This window comes from Ovis aries, chromosome 3 (assembly GCF_016772045.2).
Source record: "Ovis aries strain OAR_USU_Benz2616 breed Rambouillet chromosome 3, ARS-UI_Ramb_v3.0, whole genome shotgun sequence".
Taxonomy (NCBI): Eukaryota; Metazoa; Chordata; class Mammalia; order Artiodactyla; family Bovidae; genus Ovis; species Ovis aries.
In genome coordinates this window covers 205,190,333-205,201,965 of record NC_056056.1, presented here as the reverse complement: position 1 = coordinate 205,201,965, position 11,633 = coordinate 205,190,333, and the positions used below count along the sequence as shown (strand labels likewise).

The 11,633-nt window shown below is 35.5% G+C and overlaps 1 protein-coding gene across 2 annotated transcripts; it reads left to right on the top strand.

The window, feature by feature from the left end:
• The first annotated feature begins 316 nt into the window (after positions 1 to 316).
• Positions 317 to 11,531, top strand: LOC101102227 (natural killer cells antigen CD94-like). Of its 2 annotated transcripts, none has more exons than XM_042247542.2 (6): positions 317 to 512; positions 1,889 to 1,981; positions 2,322 to 2,372; positions 5,189 to 5,319; positions 7,379 to 7,482; positions 7,583 to 11,531. In XM_042247542.2, exons 1-6 carry the CDS (start codon positions 506 to 508, stop codon positions 7,701 to 7,703), a joined length of 507 nt encoding a protein of 168 aa, XP_042103476.1. In that variant the 5' UTR covers positions 317 to 505; the 3' UTR covers positions 7,704 to 11,531. The 2 variants fall into 2 exon arrangements, with proteins under 2 accessions (XP_042103476.1, XP_060270208.1); XM_060414225.1 differs by having other exon boundaries at positions 5,189 to 5,340.
• Positions 11,532 to 11,633: the final 102 nt, after the last annotated feature.

Sequence of the window (11,633 nt, the reverse complement as noted above, 5' to 3'; positions counted from 1 at the left end):
TAAAAATAAGCTAATATATCCTCGTGATTTAATCTATATTTGACACAAAGCAAATAATAAATATTTCTCCTATTCAAAAAGGAAAATTCAGTGTCAATTTTTTTACACTAAGTAAATTTACCTTTGGTTTGCCCACATATTCCATTTTCCAAGTAATTTTTAAGATGACTTTGATGTTCAAACATTAGAAACATTTTTTGCCTCTCACTTTATTTTGTGATAGTCAAAGGGTCTGCATTAGGCAAGTTCAGTGAGAATTTCCTGTATTGTGGTTCCTGAAGCATTTTAGAAGACAATGATTTTGCTGCCTCTTTTCATACTACACATCCATGTCTCATCGGCAGAAGATTTGAACACACTTTGGTACACAGGTTTTTATTTTATTTTAAAGGATTTCTTCATAACTTTCGGGTTCCTTAGCCTCCAGCTTAGCTTCTGGATCTAATCTCATTTCTCTGAATCAGCATCCATCGTGTCTTACCTTCATTGACACTGGACATCTCACATGGCAGGTATGTGCATCCCAAGTCATAACATGAAAAAAAGAAAGATATCTCATGAGCATGGCTGATTTCAGGGAATGCTTTAATAACAAGGATGCAGTTTTAGGCTTCCCACATTTCAGCACTTTTTACTTCAATTTCACTAATCTGACTCTTCATTCTGTAACTTAGCAATGACTTTGTGAAGTTCTGTCAACAGATTTAAAGTCGATTCTGATAAGGATAGCTCTAAATTCTGATTGCGATCTGATTTTACAAGGAAAAAATGTAAACAATATAATCATAGCTTAGACTTAAATAGAAAATGCTAAATGTTAACAACTCAATGCTTGAAAGTGCTTTTTTAAATTTACCATTTGTGTTATGACACCCCAGAATCATCCAGATTAACATTTTGACACATTGCACTGTTATTCAAGACACTGCACTTTGGGTCCACTCATGTTAGTGCAGAATCTCCTGATGCTAGATTATTTTAGGGGAAAGGTCTTGTAAGCAAGCAATTTTTGGCATGAGAAAATGTAGTATATGTGAAAAATGGTTCCCGTAAAAATGAATGCAATGTGTCATAAGTTAACGTATTGTGGAAATAAAGTCAAGCTCTCAAGGTATTATCCGTACGTTGATTGAGGAGCCTCCCAACACACCAGGTCCAGAGTATTCCCATGTCTTCTCTTCCTGGTACAGCCTCTACAAAGCTATCATGTTGAGATTAGCAGAAGGGCATGCTCCCAAGGGAAGCCTGGCATGCTGCAATCCATGGGGTCTCAAAGACTCAGACACAACCGACCGACTGAACTGAACTGAACTGAATACTCCCAAGTATTGTAATAGTTTCGTGACAATGATAGAATATATTAAATGAAAGACTCTGGGTCTAGAAAAGCTTTCATTTGAATTCTGACTTGGGTACTTAATAGCTTTGAACCTTGAGAAAAATAACCTTGTTAATGGACAGTACGTTTTCTGATCTACTTAATTAGAGTCATATATTCTATCTTGTGATTTTGTTGCTCTCGTTTCTGTGAAAATAAATTCATTATATCAGCCCATTAACCAGAACTTGGTGCCTGTTGATCTCTTGTTACTACAGATCTCTAAGCTTCTTTGCCAAATTTAAAAATTAAAGGTAAATACTGAGATAGAGAGGATAAAGAGGAAAATGTATGGATAATCTCACTGAAGAATAAAGTACATTATATAAAAATGTTGGTAACAAGTGGAGTTCCAAACGGAATATCTTCATTTTCCAGCATTTTTTCTTTTCTGGCAAAATGATTGGGATATCAAGCCAAAGAACTTTTTGGATCCTCTCACTGGTTTCTGCTTTTAAGAATTCTCATGTTTGTTCTTTAAATCATTACCCAATCTTTCTTTCTTTATAGGTTTTCAGACCACTCCATGGAGGTTGATTTCTGGGATTTTAGGAGTAATATGCCTTTTGATGATGATAACTTTGGGAGTTTTGTTGAAAAATTGTAAGTTTTTATAGTCAAGGCTATATAAAAAAATCAAAATTGTGATGAAGCTATCTTAAAAAGTTTCATTTTGCTAACATGTAAAAGATTCTGATGCTGGAAAAGACTGAAGGCAAGAGGAGAAGCGGGTGGCAGAGGATGAGATGGTTAGATAGCATCACTGACTCAATGGACATGAATTTGAGCAGACTCCCAGAGACAGTGGCGGACAGCAGAGCCCGGCGTGCTGTAGTCCATGGGGTTGCAAATAGTCAGACACGGACTTAGTGACTGAACAACAATATTTTGTTATTTCATAAATGTTTATCTGACAAAGTAAATTTCTTATCATTTCTTACAGCACTTATTAAACAAAGTGTTCAGCTTGGACCCTCCACAGATCTCAGTGAAGGTTGGTTTCACACTTTGGAAAATTTTTGTGTTGGTAGAGAAGGAAATAAACAGTTTCTTGGTTTTCTCACACAGAAGCTTGATGGAATATTACGCAGTCATACCGATTGATGTGGTAATTGTAGGATAGTCCCATTTCATTGTTCATCTAAGAATGTATTAAATAAATACATGATATACTATTTATGTAATTAAATAATAATAAAATTATATTGAAATGACATATTTTCCAATGTGAGTGATCATGTAAATATAAACACAAAAATTACAGTAAATACTATAATTAACAAAAATAAATTGCAAATAAAAAATTGCAAAAAATAAGTTGCAGTAAATATACTAGCTAATTCTAATCACCTGCTTGTGTTTGTTGATAACCTACACTTCTATATCTCTTTTACCTTCACCTCTGCTTCTTCCATAATTTAGAAAGTAACATGGAGATTAATGTAATTCTAAACCCTACTTAACCAGTGAAAGTCAGCTCAAAGTCCTAGTTTTGTTTTGGAACTAGAAGATCTTTTAGTTATTCTTCAACCCATTGTACTCTGGTTTCTCACCCTATCACCCAACAAAAGTCCTAGTTTCTAAATGTAATTTTATACTCAAATGCTCTTCAAGTTGTCTTCTGTGTTCATATTATCTCTTCACTTGTATCATTTTTTCCCCTGAGCATTTTCCCAACTTTATTGAGATACAATTGATAAGGACATTGCATAAATTTAATGTGGGGGGCTTCCCCAATGGCTCAGCAGTAAAGAATTCCCGCTACAACCTGAGTGACAGGGGCTTCCCTGGTGGCTCAGACGGTAAAGCGTTTGCCTACAAGGCGGGAGACCCGGGTTTGATCTCTAGGTTGGGAAGATCCCCTGGAGAAGGAAATGGCAACCCACTCCAGTGTTCTTGCCTGGAGAACCCCATGGATGGAGGAGTCTGGTGGGCTACAGTCCATGTGGTCGCCAAGAGTCGGACACGACTGACCGACTTCACTTTCATATTCAGTCCCTGGGTGGGGAAGATGTCCTGGAGAAGGAAATGGCAACCCACTCCAGTATTCTTGCCTGGGAAATGCAGTGGTCAGAGGAGCCTGGCCAGCTATACTCCATGGGGTTACTAAAGAGTCAGACACAACTTAGCAACAAGTTTTGTGTACAATGTGCTGATTTGGTACACTTATTATTACAATATTATTATCCCAAAGCATTCACTAACAGAACCATTATGTCATGCAACTATTATTGCTATTCGTGGTGAGAACATTCAAGAATTACTCCTGTGGCAACTCGCAAGTAAGTAATACGATATTGTTCACCTTAGTTACAATGGTGTACAGTAGATTCCCAGAACTTATTCATTCTGGATTCATTCTGGAGAAGTGTATACCTTTTTTTTTTTTTTTTTTTGGTATTGGCTACAAAAGGTGGCTTGTGGGATCATAGTTTCTTGATCAGGAATTGAACCAGAGTCCAGGCAGTGAAAGGTTAGAATCTTAACCACTAGATCACCAAGGAATTCCCATGAACCTTTCAACAAACCCATTTATCCCACATCCCATCCCCTGGTAATCACCATTCTACTCTAAAATTTCAGCACCATTCATTTGACAAAGGTTTGAGTGTTGTTGAAGACATTATCCCTAGTAAACTTAATGGTCCAATTTCAAGCTAATTATTCTTTTATTTTCATTTTGAAAATAAAGTATCCAGAATTATTTTTTTTAAAAATCTTCTGACTGCATCATGTGGCATATGGCATCATAGTTTCCCAACCAGCGATCAGAAACTTTGCATTGAAAGCACAAAGTCTTAAACACTATACCACCAAGGAAGTCCTCAGAATTCTTTTGTGACTCAGGAAATGTGCTAAAATGATTTCCTTCTTTACATATCTTTTCCATCTAATTTAATTTCTCTCTCTCTCTCTTTTTTATTTTTACCAAAAATTTGCTTTCATTTTGCTGTGATTTATGTAAATGTTGTCTTTGATCAAAAACAATTCTCACCCCGAGGCATAAGAGCAGTCACAATTTTAGCATAGATGCAAAAGACAAATGGACAAAGAAAATGACAGAGCAGAATGCCAGCATATACTATTTTTAATTACACAGCAGAGATCAACTTTGGGTCGCTTTCTCAAAAAAGGTTCTTACCACTGCCCCCCATCCTACCATCTGCTACACTGTATTTGAACATACTGAATTTACTTGTATACTTACCCAAATTATCACTAAATATAGTTCATAAATGAAGGAAACATATAATTCTATCCCTAGCTCTAGAATATAATTTCCATGAGGAAAAAAGATTATGTCTGAGTTGTTCAAATTAATATTCCCTGAACTGTGGTATATGCAGTAAATTCTCAAAGAATATTTATAGAAAAGATTAATAAATAACAAATGATTTTTTTTGGTTGCTGATTTATTTTAAAATTTTTATTTATTTATATTTTTTGGCCACACCATGAGCGGCATGTAGGAACCATTTTTAAAAATTTTTTTATTTCTTTTAATTGGAGGCTAATTACTTTACAATATTGTAGTGTTTTTTTTGCCATACATTCACTTGAATCAGTCATGGGTGTACATGTGTTCCCCACCCTGAAGCCCCCTCCCAAGTCCCTCCCCATCCCATCCTTCAGGGTCATCCCAGTGCACTGGCCCTGAGGGCCCTGTCTCATGCATTGAACCTGGACTGGCAATCTATTTTACATAGGGTAATATACATGAATAACAAATGATTTTTGAAAAAGGAAATAACACTGAAAAAAAAATTGAACCTCTAATGTCATCCAGTCATGTTTTATTATTTCTTTTAGAATCTGGCTGCTGTTCTTGCCAAGAAAAATGGATTGGCTACCAGTGCAACTGTTATTTCATTTCTAATGAATTAAAAACATGGAAAGACAGTAGGGATTTTTGTATTTTTCATAATTCCAGTCTACTTCAGGTACAAAACAGAAATGAACTGGCAAGTATTTAATTTTGATTTTCTACATTTTCTTTGACTTAGGAAATATATTATCTAAGTAGGCTGAATACTTTGATTCAAGTCTTTAATCAGATAACAAGTGGATGATTATATTTGAACTAATATCCTATACTTTGAAATCGTCACAAAATCAACTCAAAATTTCTCAAAGGTTTACATTATAGGAGTGTTGACAGATAAAGTACAAACAAAGTTTTAAAGATAATTCAAAGTAGAAATAAAAATAACCTAATTTAGCTTAAAATAACCTAATTTAGCTTAAAATAACCTAATTTAGCTTAAAATAACCTATTTTTAGCTCTTTAATTGAATTTCTAATTTATTTTATAATTACATAGCTTTTGTTATCACTCTTGGGTGTAATGTGAAATGTATATGTAAAATATTATAAAACAATTAGTTCTTTAGTAAAAGTTCTCTAGCTCCCTGTAGAACCTGTGCTAAGATCTATCCCTCAGTGTGCTATTGGGATCAGATTTGACTGATGGTCTGCTATGAAGGAAATGTTTCATAAAAACTCTAACACCCATTATGACATTTTTCATTCCTTTAAGAAGTGAGGCTTTGTGGTATTTTTTCCTCCAGAAATGGACTTGATGAATGAGAAACAAGAGGCAAGTGACTGACTACACCTACTAAATTAGAAGTTAAAAATGATTTTAGTTTGTATTAGTTTGGTGCAAAAGTAATTGTGGTTTTGCCTTGTTGAAAATTGCTGTTGGATATTGGAAAACATTCTTAAATAAATGTGATTATGTTACATACTGTTTAATATGCATTTCTCATTTTATGTTTTTTTGCTAATGACATCGCTTGCTGTTAATTTTATATTTATTTTAGGCTATAGAAACTATGTTAGACAAAAAGCAAATTTAAGCAATTTTTAAATTCAAGTTCAAAATGGGTTATAAAGCAGTGGAGGAATTGCTAACAAAAGTACAGTGCGGTGGTGGTTCAAGAAGTTTTGCAAAGGAGACAAGCACCTTGAAGATGAGGAGTGCAGTGGCTGACTATCAGAAGTTGATCCGACCAACTGAGCGGATCATCAAAGCTGATCCTCTTACAACTACACAAGAAGTTTCCCAAGAACTCAGCATTAACCATTCTGTGATCATTCGGCATTTGAATCAAATTAGAAATGTGCAAAAGCTCTGAAAGTGGGTGCCTCATGAACTGACAGCAAATTAAAAAAAATCATTATTTTGAAGAGTCTTCTTCTCTTATTTTAGCAGCAAACCATTTCTCAAGTGGATTGTGATGTGGATGAAAAGTGGATTTTATACAACTGGCAATGACCAGCTCAGTGGCTGGACCAAGAAGAAGCTCCAAAGCATTTCCAAAAGCCAAACTTGGACCAAAAGAATGTCATGATAACTGTTAGGTGGTTTGCTGCCAGTCTGATCCACTACAGCTTTCTGAATCCCGGTGAAACCATTACATCTGAGAAGTCTGCTCAGCAAATCAGTAAGATGCACCAAAACCTGCAATGCCTGCAGCTGGCATAGGTCAACAGATAGGACCTAATTCTTCTCCATGAAAATGCCTGGCTGCAGGTTGCAAAACAAACACTTCAAAAGTTAAACAAATTGGGCTAGAAAGTTTTGCCTCATCTGCCATATTCACCTGATTTCTTGCCAATCAACTACCACTTCTTCAAGCATCTCCATGAGTTTTTGCAGTGAAAATGCTTCCACAATCAACAGGAGGCAGAAAATGCTTTCCAAGAGTTTGTCAAATCCCAAAGTATGGATTTTTTACACTACAGGAATAAAAGAACTTATTTATTGATGGCAAAAATGTGTTGATTGTCATGGTTCCTATTTTGATTAAGAAAGATGTGTTTCAGCTTAGTTATAATGATTTAACATTTATGGTCTGAAACCACAATTACTTTTTTGTACCAACCTGATAGAATTGAAAAACTGATACTAATACTGGAAACGGACCTTCTTAAAAGTACATGTTTCCTGGAGTAGATTTGAAATAGGTTAATATGTTGGTCTCTGTTTCTAAGCAGGGTTTTATGAAGTTCAGTTCCAAGTTTTACTGGATTGGACTTTCTTACAGTGAAGAACATCATGCCTGGTTGTGGGAGGACAATTCTACTCTCTCCCAAGATGTGTAAGTTTCTGGCATCAAAACTTTTTCTGTTCTTTTTGAGTTTATCCTTGGATTTGATCATTCCTTTCCCCATATACTAATAATTTCATCTTCATTACAGAGTTCCTTTATCTCACACCGTAAATCCAAAGAACTGCATAATATATAACCCAAGCAGAGGTACATTGGATGAAGACTGTGAAAATACAAATAATTACATCTGTAAGCAACAGTTTGTTTAGATGTTTCTTGGGGAAGAAGTATTCTGCAATGAAGATTTAGACTTACTTAGAATGACAACATATTATTATATCTATTTCTGGGATCTGTAAAATGTTTCAAATTGTGCCTTGTCAATCATATAATTTTCATATATTTGAAAACATATGCTTAAATTTTTTTATCAATACATAATTGATATATAAATTATATTGGTTTTAGATATACAACAAAGCAATAACTAGACAGTAAGTTTAATTAACATTCATCATTATTATAGTTACAATTTTTGTAGTTACAATTTTTAAATTTTGCAATGTGTTTTAAAATTGATGAAACTTGTGTACCTACACTGAAATTATAGAGTCAATAGAAATAATTTCATGAATATTTAATGTATACAGTCAATAGTGAATTTCATAATTTATACATCTATTCTTAGAAATTCCCTCTGCTGAAATTTAAATAAAACCTAATTCCTACCGAATAAAATATATCAAAATCATAACAGTCCTTTGTATGGAATCAGTTAGGTTCAGTTCTGTCACTCAGTCATGTTCAACTCTTTGTGACCCCATGAATTGTAGCATACCAGGCCTCCCTGTCCATCACCAACTCCCGGAGTTCACTCAAACTCATGTCCATCAAGTCAGTGATACCATCCAGCCATCTCATCCTCTGTCGTCCCCTTCTCCTCCTGCCCCCAATCCCTCCCAGCATCAGAGTCTTTTCCAATGAGTCAACTCTTCCCATGAGGTGGCCAAAGTACTGGAGTTTCAGCTTAAGCATTAGTCCTTCCAATGAACACCCAGGACTGATCTACTTTAGGATGGACTAGTTGGATCTCCTTGCAGTCCAAGGGACTCTCAAGAGTCTTCTCCAAAACCACAGTTCAAAAGCATCAATTCTTCAGTGCCCAGCTTTCTTCACAGTCCAACTCTCACATCCATACATGACCACAGGAAAAACCGTAGCCTTGACTAGATGGACCTTTGTTGGCAAAGTAATATCTCTGCTTTTCAGTATACTATCTAGGTTGGTCATAACTTTCCTTCCAAAGAGTAAGCGTCCTTTAATTTCATGGCTGCAGTCACCATCTGCAGTGATTTTGGAGCCCCCCAAAATAAAATCTGACACTGTTTCCACTGCTTCCCCATCTATTTCCCATGAAGTGATGGGACCGGATGCCATGATCTTAGTTTTCTGAATGTTGAGCTTTAAGCCAACTTTTTCACTCTCCTCTTTCACTTTCATCAAGAGGCTTTTTAGGCCTCTTCACTTTCTGCCATAAGGGTGGTGTCATCTGCATATCTGAGGTTATTGATATTTCTCCCGGCAATCCTGATTCTGGCTTGTGCTTCTTCCAGCCCAGGGTTTCTCACGATGTACTCTGCATATAAGTTAAATAAGCAAGGTGACAATATATAGCCTTGACGTACTCCTTTTCCTATTTGGAACCAGTCTGTTGTTCCAAGTCCAGTTCTAACTGTTGCTTCCTGACCTACATATAGGTTTCCCAAGACGCAAGTCAGCTGGTCTGGTATTCCCATCTCTTTCAGAATTTTCCACAGTTTATTGTGATCCACACAGTCAAAGGCTTTGGCATAGTCAATAAAGCAGAAATAGATGTTTTTCTGGAACTCTCTGTTTTTCGGTGATCCAACGGATGTTGGCAATTTGATCTCTGTTTCCTCTGGCTTTTCTAAAACCAACTTGAACATCTGGAAGTTCATGGTTCACATATTGCTGAAGCCTGATTTGGAGAATTTTGAGCATTACTTTACTAGCGTGTGAGATGAGTGCAATTGTGCCGTAGTTTGAGCATTCTCTGGCATTGCCTTTCTTTGGGATTGGAATGAAAACTGACCTTTTCCAGTCCTGAGGCCACTGCTGTTTTCCAAATTTGCTGGCATATTGAGTGTAGCACTTCCACAGCATCATCTTTTAGGATTTGAAATAGCTCAACTGGACTACGTTGAAAATTCCCATCCTGATCTCTTTTTTTGTGGAAGCAAAAATAGCCTTAATGCTTTTTTAAAATTCTTTCTTGATATCTATGCATCTATATCTTCTAATTTAGACCTGCAGGTGCCATATAATACTTTCTTCATGTGCATCACAGAGTTCACAGGGTTTCACATTTGTGTGTCTTCTCTTGATGCTACAAAATTCCACATAAGAATTGCAAGTCTTTGCCCAAGTATGTAGTCTCACAGATTACTTTCATATTTTGGAAAAGGAAAGGTAATCTAAGCCCTGATCGCATAAATATACAGTCTTATTTTATTTTACTCCATAGATCTTTCTCACTTCATGCTTGTCTATCAGTTAAAAAAAACCCAAAAAGCCATTCTTACATGTGCTTTGAAGATTTTAATCTCTCATCAATCCCAAAAATCTTTTCCTAAAAGTTATGTAATAAATACTGGACAATTACACTTTTGAGGGGTACAGGGAGCAGTTCATTTTATTGAGGGGTTTTCGAATAGGTCAAAGAAGGATTGAAAACGTAATGAGTTCTGATGCCTGTGACCTGAATGGAATTTTCCTAACCGCAGAGATATCAAAACCCAAGTCTCCTCCTTTTTTATAACTGTTGCATATAATTGACCCAGTTTCAAACCCTGGGTTGGGAAGACCCCTTGGAAAAGGGAATGGCTACCTGTTCCAGTACTCTTGCCTGGGGAATTCCATGGACATCAGGCTTTTGCCTGATGGACTACAGTCCATGGTGGGGGGGGGGGCGGTCACAAAGAGTCAGACAGGACTGAGCAACTAACACTTTTCACTTTTATACATCTTAAGAAATTTGTTTGACATCTCTATTTGCTTTGTGATTTTATACTTTAATGAAGTGATAATAATTGAGAACCCAAAGTTGATTTTAAAAATACTGAGTCAAGATGAGGAAAGAACCTCTTATGTTTTACTTCTCAAAATATGATAGTACTACAAGTTGAACTCTTCACATTTTTGTATGAAGGTTGACTTAGGAAAACTGTACTTGTTATATTATGAAAAATACAACATAGACTATAACATGTTTCAAATTCTTAACAAGGACTAAGCAAACATGCATGATACTTTATAGATACTTGAAATGTTTTGCCTTTGCTGCCCATGTGATTTTCATAACAATAATATAGTTTTAATTGAATATAAAATGAAAATTATAAAGTTATACACACACACACACACATACATACCATCTCTTTTATCACTTCCAGAATGCAGGGAAAAGGAAATTTTAAAAACTCAAAACTATTGTATTTGTAACAAACAGCTTATTTAGCTGTTTTCTTAGCAAAAATTCAAATATCATCTGACTAAATATGGAACCTCTTTTATTTTAATAAATCATGTTCATTTCTCTATCTCTAGACTACTAAATGTATCCATGTCTATTTTATCTCTTTTAATAAATATTCATTAATTGTGTCAAACTCTTTGTGATCCCATGACTGTAGCCCACCAGACCAAGCTAATCTGTTTATGGGATTTCCTATGCAAGAATACTGGAGTGGTAGCCATTTCTTTCTGCAGGGGATCTTCCTGGCCCAGGGGTCAAACCTGGGTCTCTTGCATTGCAGGCAGTTCTGAGTGTGCATCTGAGCCATCAGGGAAGGTTAATATATACGACACAAAAACATTTGAAACCACTTATATTCTTGTTGATAAAATGTATGTGTTTCTATTCAAAATATAAAGATTAAGAAAATTATTTTTAAATTACTTAATTTTATTGTGTTTTGTTAAACTTAATTTGAGTCTTTTGCTTTGAAGCCCTGGTTCATGCGATTGCCTCCAATTTTTCTCAAAATAAAAATAATTTAAGTTCTGGTCTCTTAAAATTCAGCACTTTTTGTTTTTCTTGGGTGTTTTTGTTCATCCTTCTCAATAGAGGAGTCATTCACATCTCTTTCTTCCCGTGATCATTCCACTAAACTATTTCC